Genomic DNA, 15,423 nt, shown 5'->3' on the forward strand with positions numbered 1-15,423 from the left:
TGAGAATTACCTTGTAAAAACAAAACGAATAAAACAAAAAGCCAGGTCCTGCTGTGTGTACGCTGACCAGAGTCTGTATTGCAAGCGAATAAGAGGAAAGAAGGCGAAATGCAGAGGTGGGATGGGCGTGTGCAGAGTTTGGCTGACAGACATCACAACATACGGAGGAGGCACGCAGTGGCCTTGCCTCTGGGCTGCCGAGCCCCTGGGGTTTGCTGGCATCGCCCCTGTCCCGAAGACACCCTTTGTGTGTGGCACGGGTGGCAGTCACTGCCAGAGGAGGTGATGGGGGCAACTGCCAGGGCATGGGGAGCCTCCGTCTCCCAGCCAAAGCTGCCTTGGTGCTCCCCCTGCCTCGGCAAGGGCCCCCGGGCCTGGGGGAGGTGGCAGCAGTGTGACCGTGGCAGCGGTTGTCTCTGGGACTGTCGCTGGTTTAATGACTCATCCCGGAGAATGCGATCATGTGCACAGCCTCCCTGCTTCCCTTTGCCCTATTTCATCCGATCTTTTGATCTGGTTGCATAACCGCGAGGCAGAAGGGATGGTGGGGGGGGGGGGGGAAGGAAAGGGCACTGAGGAATTGCAGGTGATGTGACCACAGGGTGTCTGCAGCTCACATAGCACAGCTCTTGTCTGGGAAGCCTCGGAAACTGGGTTTGTTCCCAGCACAGCCTGAGGGGGAGCGTGGTGCTTGGTGCCTGGGCTGCTGCCTCCAGGAGGGTCCCAAGACGGTGGTGGTAGGAGAGCTGCCCTGGCTGGGGCTGCGATGCCTCTGCCTCCCCTCTTCGCACCCAACACAACTTGTCTCCTCTCATCGTGAGCTCCGTGTCCTCCTGAAAGCTGTGCTCCCTGCTTTCCTAGCACGCGGAGGACTTGCGGGTACTGACACTCACAAAAACATCTGAGCTGCTCCTGCTGGCTTTGGCCCAGGGAGAGGCGAGCCCAGACGTCCCAGCTGGGCTCTGACCGGGTGCTGAGCCAGCGCTGGGGCAGGGCCTGTGGGACGTGTGGACAGGGAGCTGCCAAGCTGGTGCTTTTTGACCACGGTGGATCTCGTTCTTGTCACCACAAATTCAAGAGGTGATGTTAGCGGTAAGGGTCATTCAAACAGGCACGTTTCTGGGGGGCCGTAGAGGTGCCTGCGGAGCGCTTTGCAGGAGCATCCTTCACTTCAGCTCTCGCCTCTTGCAGAAGGGGTAGTTTTTGTCTCCGGATCCCACGGCATCACAATACGGAGCTTGTTGGTTCAGCATTACTTCTTCCTCTGCTGCATTTTTCTGCGCTGATGTCTTCTTTCCCTTTTTTCTTCAAAGTTCTGTCTAAGTGTCGTTTCATTTCAGTCATTAGCTCAGAGATGTACTGCGAGCAAGAACGCTGCCTGTGAGACGAGGTTCTCTGTCAGACACAAGGGGACAAGATGCTTCAAAGGAGCCATTACGAGGATTGTCAGAAACAGTTTACTTCAAGGGAAGCTTTCAAACAGAAACATTTCTGTGCTCTGCAAGCATTAGCTTGGTCACTGGCAGCCTGTTGAAGTGGCACACAGAACAAGGTGTCATTTCACATGGCGCTGTAAGACTGAAGTCAACTGTTAATGCAAGCCTGAAAATAGGAGAAGTCAGGGAAAAAGAAGTGTGCTTTATAAAACAGAATGAGAATTGTCACTTTTTCTTTTTCAAAAAAGCTTGCCAGAAGGTAGCGTTTAAATCCTGAGAGTGGAGTGTGGTGGTAAAAGCTTTGAACTGCCTGCTGGGCTGTGACCCAGGGCTTGAACCAGATAACCCCTTGAATGCTGGGTTCTGTTAGCTTGGAAGATGGTCCCAGAGGTGCCGTATTAATGGAAATTTCTGCCCCACCTAAATGTTGGGAAACAAAGAAAGAGATACGAGTTGCTTTGTCTTCTGTTTTTTTTCAGTGGGAGCTCATCTGGTCCCTGAAAGAAAATAATGGGCACTTAGGTCAGCAAGTGCTCTGCGTGGGCTAATTAATCTTGCCCAGTTTTCTTGTAAGGACACTTTTGGACTGTTAGTGTAGTCTTGGCTTTTGCTGGAAACAGATCCTTTGGTGCAGAACTCACTGACACTCTGACACAGAAGGGACTCTGGTTTTGACCCAACTGGGTTCCCATTCAGCTTAAATCCTGATGAATGCTCATGTAGAAGGCAGCTGACAGTTCTCCTCACCTTGTGACCTCCTTGTCTTTGCAGACCAACCCCAAGAAGCCGTGTTCAGCAGTGACCATGTTGAGCAGGCGGAGGATGGAGAATGGCAGCGCTCGACTTCAACTACCTCATCTCAGAGTGAGCGGGCAGAGCAACTCTTGCAGAACCAGCACAAGAGCCTGGCCTCTGAGGACACCAAAAAGAAGAGGGCTCAGAAACCCTCTCACATGCGGAGGAACATAAGGTAAGCATCAGGACAGAAAGCAGTGGGGTGCTCTGTAGTCTTTTGGGTAGAAAGGGAGCCTGTAGGCTTTTCTTCTAAGCTACATTTTGCTGCTCTTGGCAAAGCAGATGGCTTTTCTTTTCCAAAACCTTTGGATCTCACCAGTGGGAGTAGTCTGTTCTCAGTCTGGAGTGCCGCATGTGGGTGCAGACTTGTTTGGTATTTTCAGAAGGGTAAATTATTTGGTTATGGAATATGTTTCAAAAAATGTGTATTTGCTGCCGTTTAATAATGATGGTGCAATTTTTCAGTTAGATGTCTTAAGTAAATAGCGAGTTTCAGATGTGTGTATGTGCTCTCTGCTGGTGAGGATCGTATTGCAGAGAGCCTAAAATACAGCCCTTTCCTCTGTCCTGGGTACTTGTTCCCAGGAATGCTCGTGCTGTGGCTGGCAAATGAATTGCTGGAAATTAATTCCTTCTGAATTTTGAGAAATTGATTGTGCAAGTCACCACATACATTCTGGGACGGCTCCTAAGGTAGTAATTCACCATGAAAGTTTGTTCAAGAAGATCTAAAAGGCTTAGAGCAGGGACTCTTGAGGCAGCAAGTGGCTCATTTTCATGGTATGTAAGGCACTGGTAGTCTTTGGCTCATATTTCAGCTTGGGCACTTGATGGACTTTCTTGAAGTTGGAGGAGTAAGCGTTGAGTAAGCCTTGGGGTCCGAGACGTTGTTAGGATGGAGGAGATTGTCCCTTCAGTGTAGGCTTGGCTGGATTGAAAGGCTGGCTTGAGGGAGCTGGGTTTTACCACTGCTTGTATTGTGCCTCTCTTCTGGCAAAAGAGCCTTCATTTCCAGGGCTGCAAATCTGAAACAGTGAAAAAAAGGAAAAGCAACTTTCAGAAGTATGGAAATGACCTGTGAAAGTAAGTTGCTTTGAGAACAGCCTTTGAAAGAATTGTGCTAAAGCTATGAGAGGTCCTAGTTCCTGAAAACACTGAGGCAGATGAAAATCAGGGTGAGGACTCGGGGGGGGAACTGATGCTTTTTCACAGAATCATAGAACAGCTCGGGCTGGAAGGGACCTTAAAGACCATCGAGTTCCAGCCCCCCTAGCATGGGCAGGGACACCAGCCACTACATCAGGTTGCTCAGGGCCTCACCCAACCTGGCTTTGAACACCTCCAGGGAAGGGGCATCCACAGCTTCTCTGGGCTTAGCTCTTTTCTCCTCACATGTCTACTTTGCATGACTTTGTGCCTTTTCTATTTATAAACTCTATGGCAATAAATAACATCCTGCCAGGTAGAACTAGTCTCTGGTAACCTAACTCAAATATATACTTATCCATGCACTTTTTTCCTCCTTTCATTATTTTCCTTGTCAAACTTGTGTCTTTTCCTTGAATGGCAGTAGTGATGCCCGTAGCTGGGAAGCACAGTCTTGAAAAAGATGTGAAATTTGTCTGTAGCTTTTGGCTATATGATGTTCATAGTCTCTGTAGCTGACAAATTACCTGGAGCTTGTCAGTCATCTTTTAAGCCAGCTGTACAGCCCTTCAAGTTTTTTTGTTGTTTTGGTGGGTGTTATTTTGAAGGACTGTAAGTGTAACTAAGACGTATTTCTCTGTTTGCTTGTGCATTCAGAAAGCTGTTGCGTGAGGACCAACTCGAAGCCGTGACAAAAGCAGCCCAGCAGGAAGAGTTGGAGAGAAGGAAGCGGCTAGAGCAGCAGCGGAAGGATTACCCAGCCACTATCCCAACCGTACCCCTAGAGTTTCTTCCTGGTAAGCAGTGGGAAATGCCACCTGAAGCAACGTTTTTAAGGGTAGGAGCTGATTGAAGAAGGAGGTAGCCTGCCAATGCTGCACTCGCAAGTGTAAATTCTTGAAATGATCATTTGGAACAACTTGTGGCTCAGTAGTGCAGCCAGTTCCACTTCTGAGCTTGTTCTGCATCAAAATGGTGTGGCTGTACGGTGGAAAGTGCCAGGAAACTTTTGCTGAAGACATTTTGACCAGTTAATTGCGTGTGAGCAGGATGCTGGAATCACAGCATGGTTTGGGTTGGAAGGGACCTTAAAGACCATCTAATTCCAACCCCCCTGTGATGGGCAGGGATGCCTCCCATCGACTTAGGCTGCCCAAAACCCCATCCGGCCTGGCCTCGAACACTTCCAGGGGTAGGGTATCCACAGCTTCTCTGGGCAGCCTGTGCCAGGGCCTCACCACCCTCTGAGTAAAGAATTTCTTCCTTATATCTAATCTAAATCTCCCCTCTTTTAGTTTAAAGCCATTACTCCTTATCCTATGACCACATCCCCTGACAAAGTGCCTCCCCAGCTTTCCTGTAGCCCCCTTAAGGCACTGGAAGATCACTGCAAGGCCTGCCCAGGGTCTTCTCCAGGCTGAACAGCCCCAGCTCTCTCAGCCTGTCTCCATAGCAGAGGTGCTCCAGCCCTCTGATCATCTCTGCGGCCTCCTCTGGATTTGTTCTAATACATCCCTGTCCTTCTTGTGCTGGGGGCCCAGAGCTGAGCGCAGGCTCCAGGTGGGGTCTCGTGAGAGCAGAGCAGAGGGGGACAATCCCCTCCCTCACCCTGCTGGCCACACTGCTTTTGGCTCAGCCCAGGATGGGGTTGGCTTTCTAGGCTGCAAGTGCACACTGCTGGCTCATGGTGAGCTTCTCATCAACCAGCACCCCCAGGGCCTTCTCCTCAGGGCTGCTCTCATCCATTCTGCACCCAGCCTGTGCTTGTGCTTGGGATTGCCCCAGCCCAGATGCAGGACCTTGTATTTGCTGGAACGGGTCTCTCTCATCTCTCCAACTGCTGTGGAAGCTTAAACTAATTTGACAGAGATGCCATATCCTTGATACAGACCATGTTTGTTCTGAGGGTAGTCTGGTAATACATGGATCTGGTGCTGGGGACAGTGGAACAATAAACTGGGTGTACTCATGTTCATAACATAGCCATATTCTTTTGTTCATGTTTTGACGAGCAGCGAGACAGCAGGCAACATAAACAGTTAAGCATCACCCTTCTCTTCCCGCAATGGGAGTGACCTCAGTAACCGTATGTCAGGATGCAGTTCCACAGTATGTCATCTTGTGCTGCCTTCTGCCCTGGGTAGTTTCAGCCTCTCAGATGGGTGTGTGAGGGCAGAGGAGTGCAATTGCAAGTTATGTCAGTGGTCTAGGAGTTCCTGAGCTGGCTTTACCTCACGGGAAATGTGTAACCTCCTTTAAGTGTAAGAGTTCAAAATATTTTGCATTAAAAAATAAGAAACAGGAGCTATTTAAAATACTTTTAACTGTTGGGGAGTAGGTTGTAGCCCCAGAAGACCGTGGTTGCTTGCTGAGTCACTGCCATGGTTCTTATTTGGCCCTGTTGAGCTTGCCTCTCTCCCTGCTTGGCAGTACTTAAATATGCAGACAACTGGTCTTGATCAGCAAAAGTTGTTTATGATATGTGGGATATAATTTTTACAGTGTCTCTACTAACAAAGGACAGTTACCATCCCTTCAGCAGTTGGTACTTTCTCTGCTGGATGAAAAACAGAAGTGGAATGAAGAAAAAGGAAATGCTTTTACTTCTGAGACGACAAAAAAAAAGGGGGGGTGGGAGGCAGAACGACTTCAGTATGTGTTTGGTCAACGTGCCCCAGCCAGGGCATGCAAGGGAGAGGGTGCCATCAGCAATGGGCTATTGTTTAGGCATATTGAGAAAGAAAGCGATTGTGACCCAGGAAGCTGAGTCATAGCAGTGTTTTAGACAGTGAGAGTCTGTTATGGAAAATTCCAGGGCTAAGTTATTAGAGCAAAAGTGGAAGGAAATACTGTCTGGTTTCTGAGCAGTTTTGTCTCCTTCCCCCTTATTATGAATTACTTATTGTCGTGTTTGTAGAAGACATCGTTTTCAGAACAGCAGAAGCTACCCAGCTCCCCCCTCAGGTCCTTGCTGAGGAAGTGATCTGTCTCGATAGTACCAGCAGTGGCAGTGAAGATGATGCTAAAGGAAAAAATAACATTAAAGATGGTAAGTGACTGGCTGTCTTACCCCGGGCTTCTCACAACATGCTACTTGTTCAGGCACAAACCTCCTGTGCTCAACTAGTCAAATGTTCCAGTCGTGAATTACTTTGGATTTTTGGCCAATTTTTGCCTTTGAGTCCTAAACTGGCATTTCTAGCCTGGCCCATCAGGCACTTTAGCAAACTTGTGTTTGTCTGTTTTATAAATAAACTCCATTTTGCTTAGTGCTCTGCTGAAGAGTGCTTACGTGAGGTGTCGCATCGTCTGCTGTGTATATGCAAGGAGCATCTGAGTATTCAAATCTGCAACTGAAAGCAGTTTTTGTGTCCTTTGTCCTGAACAAATCTAACCTGACTGCTTTACACTACTCTGATTTCTTTGGCAGTTGTTAAAGACAGTGTATTGACAGATATAAAGATATAATGCGTGTCTGGATTTGAGAATTAAGAGGACGTGTGGAAGAGAATGTAAAACACGCACAGAAACTGCCTCGTGCTTAGTGTTCTCTGAAACAATGGGAAGCTCCAGTTTTTATATGCTGGCCCAAGGGACGTCTCGTGGGCCTGTATTCCGCCTGCTTGTTCATTAGCCAGGGTAGAATTACAAAACACGGCAGCCGTATTTTCCTGCTGCAGTTTTTTTTTCATATGCAATAAGCCCTGCTGTTAGTTAAGCTTTGCCCCTTTTTCTCTCCTTTTCTGGTTACAGAAGTGATTGAGCTGAGTTCGGGAGAGGACGATGCCCTCCAAATCGTGGACAGCAGTGACTCTGGCAATGAAGGGGAGGAAGACGGCAGCGAAGAGAGCAGTGGCTCCCATGTGAATGATGCCTTAAATCAGTCCGATGCTTTGGGGCAGGTCATTGTCAACATCAACCATCCACCAAACGAGGAGGATATCTTCCTGGCTCCCCAGCTTGCACATGCAGTAAAACCTCATCAGGTAGGCTTCGTTAGGCTTGGAAATGCAGGGAATTGGGCCAAGCCTGCTTTGTAATCTCAGCAGAACTTTTGGTGACTTCTGTGACCAGTCTGGTTGTGGCAGTTGCAGTTGTGGGCAGTCAAATGATAAGGAGAAACTAAAGGAAGGCCTGGGTTATGTATAACTTTGGCTATTGTTGTAATTTGATTACAGCCCTTAGCTTTTATTTCAAGGTCCCATACTCATATTCAATTAAAAAAAAATTAAAATACTTTGCTTGTTTCTGGCCACGCTTGTAACAAAATTCCTTCAGCTCTGGCCACGCTTGTAACAAAATTCCTTCAGCTCTCAAAGGTGAAATATTTTGTAATTATTAGAGTTTGTTGTGATGGCAAAGAAGTTTCTTATCTGGGTACCCTTGTGGTGGATGGTGTAGTGAAATCTGGAACAGACAGGAGTGTTTTCTTTGCATATTTAGATGAACATTTTTTAAATCAAATTGTATTTATAAACAAACTAACCAACCTCAATTCAGATTCTCTGTCTCCAAATTAATGTTAGATTTATTGGTATCATATCCTCAGAAAGTTTTATGAGAATCTAAAAATAGCATCTTTTGGAGCCTTCTCTAGCTTAAAATACTGCAGTGAACTTGAAACATCCCATTTATATTTTTGTGGTTATGCAATCCTAATATGTTAGCCACTCTCTAAATATAAACCTATTTCATTTTTTCCACATTTTTGATTCTTTTTTCTACTTTTCTCTCTAGATTGGTGGGATCCGATTCCTGTATGACAACTTGGTCGAGTCCTTGGAGAGATTTAAAACCAGCAGTGGGTTTGGGTGTATTTTAGCACATAGCATGGGCCTGGGCAAGACCATACAGGTCATCTCTTTCTTGGATGTACTTTTTCGGCACACAGAGGCAAAGACTGTTCTTGCCATTGTACCTGTAAGTAGCCCATGCGGAAGGCTGACTGATCACCTTCCTTGGTCTACTTCCTTCTTTGTGTAGAGATTGATTGGTATCCTGTCTCACATCACACTCTGTCATACCCTTGCTGCTCTTTTCCCCGTTTCATTCCTTGTCTCCCTGAGTATGCATGTTGTAGTCTGCTGCTCTTGGCTGGGCACAGCTGGGGGGCATTCCACGCTCTTATTTCTGCTGTTAAAACCCCGAGCAACTCAACTGGATTTTCAGTCCTTCCATCGCTAACTTTTTCAGGTGAACACGCTCCAAAACTGGCTAGCAGAATTCAACATGTGGCTCCCAGCACCTGAAAACCTTCCTGCTGATTACAACTCCAAAGAGGTCCAGCCCCGCACCTTCAAAGTCCACATCCTGAATGATGAACACAAGTAGGTGCCAGTAAAAGCCCTTTTGAACATTCAGGTTGCATCTTGAGGAACTGTTACCGGAATTGCTGCTGCAGACTGCTAAGTTTGGGCTAATTCTGTGCCATCAACTCCCAGATCCTTCCCATTCTACATCTGTGTATGCTGTTTAGAGGGGAGGATTTTGGTACCTGGGAGAGATTTACTGTATCTTTCATGCAACATTTATATCTTGTACTTCCTTCTCACTCTGCTTACTCACCTTTCTATTCTTCCATATATGCTGAAATCAGAAACCCAGTTGCCAGAGACAGAGCTACTTCTGCAGAGATGAGCAGAAGTGCTGTGTTTTTCTGGTGGTACGTTGCTAACACTATCAGAGTCCTGGGACTCCTAACACGTGTGCTCCTTATAAAATACATCTCTTATATTTTAAATGTTTTTCTTTTTATTTCCCCTGAGATTTTTTCATACACTTTAAGGATTTAAGGATTCTTCTACGCAATACTGTGACTATCTGTAAGCTGTGTTGTCCTTGAGACATACAATTGAGAATACAGTTTCGTTGTATTCTTCTGTCTGATTTCATGCTAGAAAGTACTTTAACTGTGTATGACCTTTTCTTCAGCAGGCTCCAGTCCAGTGGTACACGCTGAAACTGGAGAGAAGGCTTACAGCTTATTTCATTTTTTATTTTTTTTTTTTTCAGAACAACAGCTGCACGTGCAAAGGTGGTGAATGACTGGGTGATAGAGGGTGGTGTGCTGCTGATGGGATATGAGATGTACCGTCTCCTCTCACTGAAGAAGTCCTTTGCCACTGGCAGGAAGAAGAAAACAAAGAAGCAAACTGGCCCTGTCATTATTGACTTGGATGAGGAAGACCGGCAGCAAGAGCTTCTGAAAGGTGGGGAACTGAGGGGAGGAGTTCCTGTTGTCTAGCAGGCTACCAACTGTGGCAGCACACGGAAACAACCTATTACTGTTTGTTTCTGGGAACTAGTAGAGTGAATAATAGTCAGTCTTAGCCACTGGCAATAGTTTCTGCGTCCTGACTCCAGTGACTACACTTACTGCAGTAGATATATTTGTGCTCACCTGCTTCCTGCCTGTAATACAAGTGCTTTCAGGTCTCTTAGCTACTTTTGGCTAGAAGCCGTGGTCCTCAGTATCAGAACAAGTCTAAGAATTGGTTGTTCACTTTTAGTATTGCTGACGTGACCAAGCTTTGCTGGGTAGAATTGCATCTTTGGAGACGGGTTGTTGAGCTCTAGTTGAATCTTTCATTTTTGCGGTGGCTGCGAGTAAGAGTGCAAGTCAGTATCTTGAAGTTGGAGATTTGTTTGTGTGAGGTTTGCCAGTCAGATCTGACACAAGACACACAACTTGATGCAATGTAGACCACGGAGCAGAAATCAAGGGCCAGTCGTGTCTGATCAAGACCACATCATGCTAAATAGGAGATGGTGTTGCTTCCTGAATCAGCCTTGCTCTCTGCCACCCATGAATACTGCTTTTCGTCTTTGATAACTGCCCCTCCTTTTCCTTTTGTGAAGTTGGTGACTATGTAAAGCCAGAACTTTCTCCTGTTCATCTCAGACTAACGCTTTAATGTTCCTTGTCCTCAGGGATTGAGAAAGCTTTGTCTCGCCCTGGCCCAGATGTTGTGATATGTGATGAGGGACACCGAATAAAGAACTGCCATGCCAGCACTTCGCAGGCCTTGAAGAACATCCGCTCCCGCCGGCGGGTGGTGCTGACTGGCTACCCACTCCAGAACAACCTCATCGAGTACTGGTGCATGGTAGACTTTGTCCGGCCTGACTTTCTAGGCTCGAGGCAGGAATTCAGCAACATGTTTGAGCGCCCCATCCTGAACGGGCAGTGTATTGACAGCACCCCTCAAGATGTCCGTCTCATGAGGTATCGCAGCCACGTCCTGCATAGCCTGCTGGAGGGCTTTGTGCAGCGGTGAGTCCACAGGGAGTTGTTAGCAGTCTAGTCCATGCAAAAACAGCTCCTTCACCCCAAATCAACCTGCTTGTTTGCTGAGTTTATGCAGTACAGCTAATTGTGCTGCCTTCTTGGGCTTGAGTTTTAAACAGTTACATTAGCTGTCTGTGTGGGAGGGTCTTAAGCATAAAGAGAAAAGCAGAGAGCTTCTCAGGTTAGCAGCTCCATGTTTCTCTCAATTTGTCGGCTGCAGAGTGGTCTTTGTGGCTGTGTTTCGCCTTTGGGGTAGAAGTAAAGTTAGTTTGTTATAGAGCTGAACACTCATGTAATGGAGAACAGCACCCCTAACTGTACTAGAATGGCCTCAGGTTTATTTCAGTGTCTTAATAGTTAATTCGGATGGGCACTCTTAGATATCCTTTATACAAGGATCTGAAAGTATTTCATGAACTGTCAGTTATGAAAAGTAACAGTGCTTCTGCCATCCTGGAGACAAATCAGCGTTGTTTCTTGGTCAAGGGTTCTGAGGTGCTGGATCAGTGATTTGGATGGAGTGCCTTAGTCATTGGCAGAGTTAGAAAGAGACCTTAGATCTTATTTCTGTTTTTCAACTGCCATGGAAAACAAGACTTTCATCATTCTCCTAACACTGTGACCTGTGCTGGAAGATTGTAACATTTGAGATCTCTGTAATTGTGTTTACTGTTGGTATATGGCTGCAGGGAGAGTATCTCATGAGTGTCATGTGTTAGAGAGGCATGCAACTAGAGCTCTTTCTTCCTGCAGACAGGTGGGCAAGAAGTCAAAATCTTACCCTGCAGGCAGCCACAGAGATATCAGATTGGGAAACTCTTCCCTCTGTTTATTTTTCTTTATCGCCTCCACAGGCGAGGTCACAATGTGCTGAAGGTTCAACTCCCCTCTAAGGAAGAACATGTCATTTTGGTACGTCTGTCAAAGATCCAGCGGGCCCTTTATACGGAGTTCATGAACCGGTTCCGCGATGCAGGCAACAGTGGCTGGCTGGGACTGAACCCTCTCAAAGCTTTCTGTGTCTGTTGTAAGGTAGGTTTTGGGAGGAGCTGCAAAGAAGTATCCTTCTATGTAAGGGAAAGACAGGAGGATGAGTCAAAAGAAAAGGCAGGAATATGAGTCAAAACAGGAGAGAAGTGTGGTTGGCTAGATACATCTTCTTTCCCCAGAGCTTCTCGCAGTGTTCCAACAGAATTCTCTCCACTTACAGAGCTGGGGTGCGGAGATGTTAAACATTTTGTTCAAATTTGTGCAAAAAAATCTGCAGCTGTCAGCTGAAGCAGTACTAGACTGGTACCTTGTCCATTTCTCTGGTACAGCATGAACCAAGCAGCTTCCTCTGCATTTGTGCTGTGTAGGGGTGCGCTGTGGCCTTCTGTTTTGTTCTAGGGAAAGAATTTGGTGGTTTTAAAGTCAGGAGAGCCTTAGTTAAGGCAGAGGCCATACCTGGTGTCATGGCAGAATCATGCTTCACTACCTTAATACGAAGAGAAAGTCAGTCTGATCACGCCTTACAGTTCCACGCAGGGATGGTGATGAGATGATCGAATATTAATTTTTCCAGCTGAACTGCTGTGGGAGCTTTCAGTTCTCAAACGTCATCAGGTGGCAGGCCAGCACAGGTCTAAGCGCTACCTTTTCTTGCCTCTTCAGATCTGGAACCATCCTGATGTGTTATATGAAGCTCTGCAAAAGGAGAATCTAGCAAATGAGCAGGACTTGGATGTGGATGACCTTGGCACAGCAAGTACTAATTCCCGCTGCCAGCCTCAGGGCATTAAAGTCAAAACAGAGAGTAATGCTTTGGCATCACCGGTTGGAGAAGCTACCAACAGCAAGTTCCTCCAGAGCGTTGGCTTCAACCCCTTTCAGGAGAGAGCAAATCAGGTCGTTACTTACGAGTGGGTGAGTACCACTGCTGGAGAACTCTTCGTTTGTCGAGTTCCAGTGCACGTAGACTAGATATTACTCCGAAAGACTGTACCTCTTTTTGTTAGGGCAGCTTTCTGGAGTAAAGTAAAGAAGACTCTTCTATTTGAAAGCTGGGTATTTCTCATCCAGTTTCTCTGCCACAGAGCATCTCAGTCAGCATGTTTGCATGGAGCTGGGTGGGGATTTTGTGACACCCCTGTGATGGGAGTGTAGGTGACACTCTTATAGAGAGATCTGGAGATAGAGCAGAGCGATGAGAGGTTAGGAGGATGTTTGCTCATCCATTCTTCAAGCATTGGAGCTTCTAGAATGGGAAGTGGTTGGAAATAATGTTGTCGCCTGAACCTGACTGAATGGATGAATACAACCTCACTGCAATGACTTATTTCTCTCACCTTGAGACAGGATTGTTGAACTAAACAGGGAATGAGCAACTCCACCTGTAATAGTCTCCTGTTTCTCGGTAGGCCAAAGACATCTTGTGTGATTACCAGACGGGTGTCTTGGAGAACTCACCCAAGATGGTGTTACTGTTCCACCTCATTGAGGAAAGTGTGAAGCTTGGAGACAAGATTTTGGTCTTCAGGTAAGCAAAGTACCAGTGGTTGATCCTACTAAATGCTCAAGTAGTTGAATCCCTTCTGGTTCTAGCAGGTTGTTATACAGGGTGAATGGTGTAGCAGTTCCCCTTTTCTCCTTTATTGTATTAGGCCCTTTTTTCCCTTCACATATTTTATGCTTCTGCCATTATAAAGCTCGCTAGCAAGAGGTGTGCTTCAACAGCCAGGGTTTGGCCCCATCAGTGCTAGTGTGGTTGGGGAAGAGTTCTGATATTCCACTTTTGCTGCTGGGGCCTTTCTCCTGAACAGAGTCCTTGGTTTTACAGCCAGAGCTTGTCCACTTTATCTGTCATCGAAGAGTTTTTGGCGAAGAGACCAATGCCAAGTCCTCCAGGCTCAGATGGAGGAGTTCACAACTGGGTCCGAAACATCAACTATTACAGTGAGTGCAGCCAATCCCCCTCTCTTTTGGTGTGACACTGATCTTCTGTGATGGACTCATATCTGAAAGCATCCCACCATCATCCTGTAGTTGTCCTGGGTGTGTAAATGCTCGTCTGAAGCATTCTTCTGATGAAGTCTTTTTCAGACTGTTCTTGGGAATTTGCTCAGGAAGATGATGTCAGTTCAGTTACAACCAGATGATAATTTCTCAGTCATTTTTGGCATCGTGCTCAGAAGATGTTAGACACCTTTAACCTCTACTCACACACTGGTGCTTTTTAAAACTGTAAAAGATACTTTTGTGCTTCCTGTTCATCTGTTTTCTAGATCTTGCTTCCGAAACCAGAATTACTGTGGAATGGTTTCACTACCTTGAGGCTGTAAATTCCTCCTTCCCTCTTCCCCAGCTTTAAATCTTTTTCTGGCAGGGGTTGTTACTTCGTGTTGGCTACTTTACAGACCAGGACTGAGAGGAATGGTGGATGTGGTGTTCCTGGTTTTTGCGGGGCTGCCAGAAACAAGCTGCTGCTCAGGAACAGAGACTTGACACTCCCCTCTGCAAACCTTTAGACTGTTGTTCTCTGTGCTCTGATCCAGTTGACAGGGTTTTGCCAAAGTCTTTCACAATCTCCTTTCTCTTGGTTCCTTGAGCTTCCAGCATATATGAGGCTGTTGTGCCTGCTGTTCTTGCCTACCTTCTGCCTTGCCTAATACAGAGCCTTGATGTGCTAGGTGCACTGTAGCACTCCCAGTCTTGGCATTGCCAAGCTTAAGTAATGTTTTGCTTGTTCTTTCAGTTGAAAGCCCAAACTGTCTGGCTGCATTGCACCCGCCAGACTGGGCAAATAAGAGGTACAGAGTGGTTCAGCTGAGGTCCTGGAGTGCATGATTTGAGGAAGACCCAGAATTGGTTGGGAGACAGTGCCAAAGCTGAATGGTTGGGAAGCGGGTCTGTTCTGATGAGATTCCCCCAGACAGGCAGAGCTTTTAAATGTGTCCTTAATTTCCTTCTCAGGACTGGATGGCAGCACCTCTGCCTCGGAAAGGGAGCGACTGATTAACCAGTTCAATGACCCCAGTAACACTTCTGTGTGGCTCTTCCTTTTGTCCACGCGGTAAGTTGGCTGGAGCAGAAGGGTGCAATGGAGAGCTCACACTGCTCCTCTGTGTGTGCATGGGTTTTCTGTTCTTAGATTTCTCTGTACCTTGCTTTAAAGACTCTCTGGCATGATAGTGCCATCTGCTTCTGAATTCCCTAGGGGTGTAAGATGTTAGCCTTAGTCCTTTGCAAACTGTTAACAACAGTCTTGGAAACCAGACATGGGTCTGAAGTTGCCTGTATGACTGGAGGGAAATCTCAGTGGTGTCAGCACGGCTGCGGTGGCTGTCCCTACCTTTGAATATTGTCCCTACCTTTGAATATAACCCTAGCTTTGAATATTGGCCAAGGCAGCAATTTGAAATTTTCCTTTAATTTCCAGTGCGGGGTGTTTGGGTGTCAACCTCATTGGAGCAAACAGAGTGGTGGTGTTTGATGCTTCTTGGAACCCGTGCCACGACGCCCAGGCTGTGTGCCGAGTGTACCGCTACGGGCAGAAGAAGCCATGCCACATCTACAGACTGGTGTCTGATTATACCCTTGAGAAGAAGATCTATGACCGTCAGATCTCCAAGCAGGGCATGTCAGGTCAGTGTGTAGGCATGGCACTCTGATCTTGCCTTTCCCTCCTTTTGGCTTCCAGTCCCATTTCTGTGGTTTTCATAACTTTTTTTTGAAGGTTAAAAACCGAACAGCCAAAGAAGTTGTCAGAGGTACATTATC

The 15,423-nt window shown here is 46.7% G+C and overlaps 1 protein-coding gene across 6 annotated transcripts in view; it reads left to right on the plus strand.

Moving 5' to 3' along the window:
• Positions 1-15,423, plus strand: part of RAD54L2 (RAD54 like 2) — a 62,041-nt gene that overhangs the window by 38,177 nt on the left and 8,441 nt on the right. For all 6 annotated transcript variants that reach the window (XM_068695054.1, XM_068695053.1, XM_068695058.1 and 3 more), the window contains 14 exons: positions 2,208-2,406; positions 4,035-4,174; positions 6,295-6,426; positions 7,131-7,363; positions 8,115-8,297; positions 8,571-8,704; positions 9,390-9,586; positions 10,308-10,650; positions 11,520-11,697; positions 12,319-12,570; positions 13,065-13,183; positions 13,484-13,599; positions 14,617-14,716; positions 15,083-15,288. In XM_068695054.1, the coding sequence (XP_068551155.1) occupies positions 2,208-2,406; positions 4,035-4,174; positions 6,295-6,426; positions 7,131-7,363; positions 8,115-8,297; positions 8,571-8,704; positions 9,390-9,586; positions 10,308-10,650; positions 11,520-11,697; positions 12,319-12,570; positions 13,065-13,183; positions 13,484-13,599; positions 14,617-14,716; positions 15,083-15,288 (2,532 nt within the window). The remainder of the gene's footprint in view (positions 1-2,207; positions 2,407-4,034; positions 4,175-6,294; positions 6,427-7,130; positions 7,364-8,114; positions 8,298-8,570; positions 8,705-9,389; positions 9,587-10,307; positions 10,651-11,519; positions 11,698-12,318; positions 12,571-13,064; positions 13,184-13,483; positions 13,600-14,616; positions 14,717-15,082; positions 15,289-15,423) is intronic.

Source organism: Anas acuta, chromosome 11 (genome assembly GCF_963932015.1).
Source record: "Anas acuta chromosome 11, bAnaAcu1.1, whole genome shotgun sequence".
NCBI classification, from domain to species: domain Eukaryota; kingdom Metazoa; phylum Chordata; class Aves; order Anseriformes; family Anatidae; genus Anas; species Anas acuta.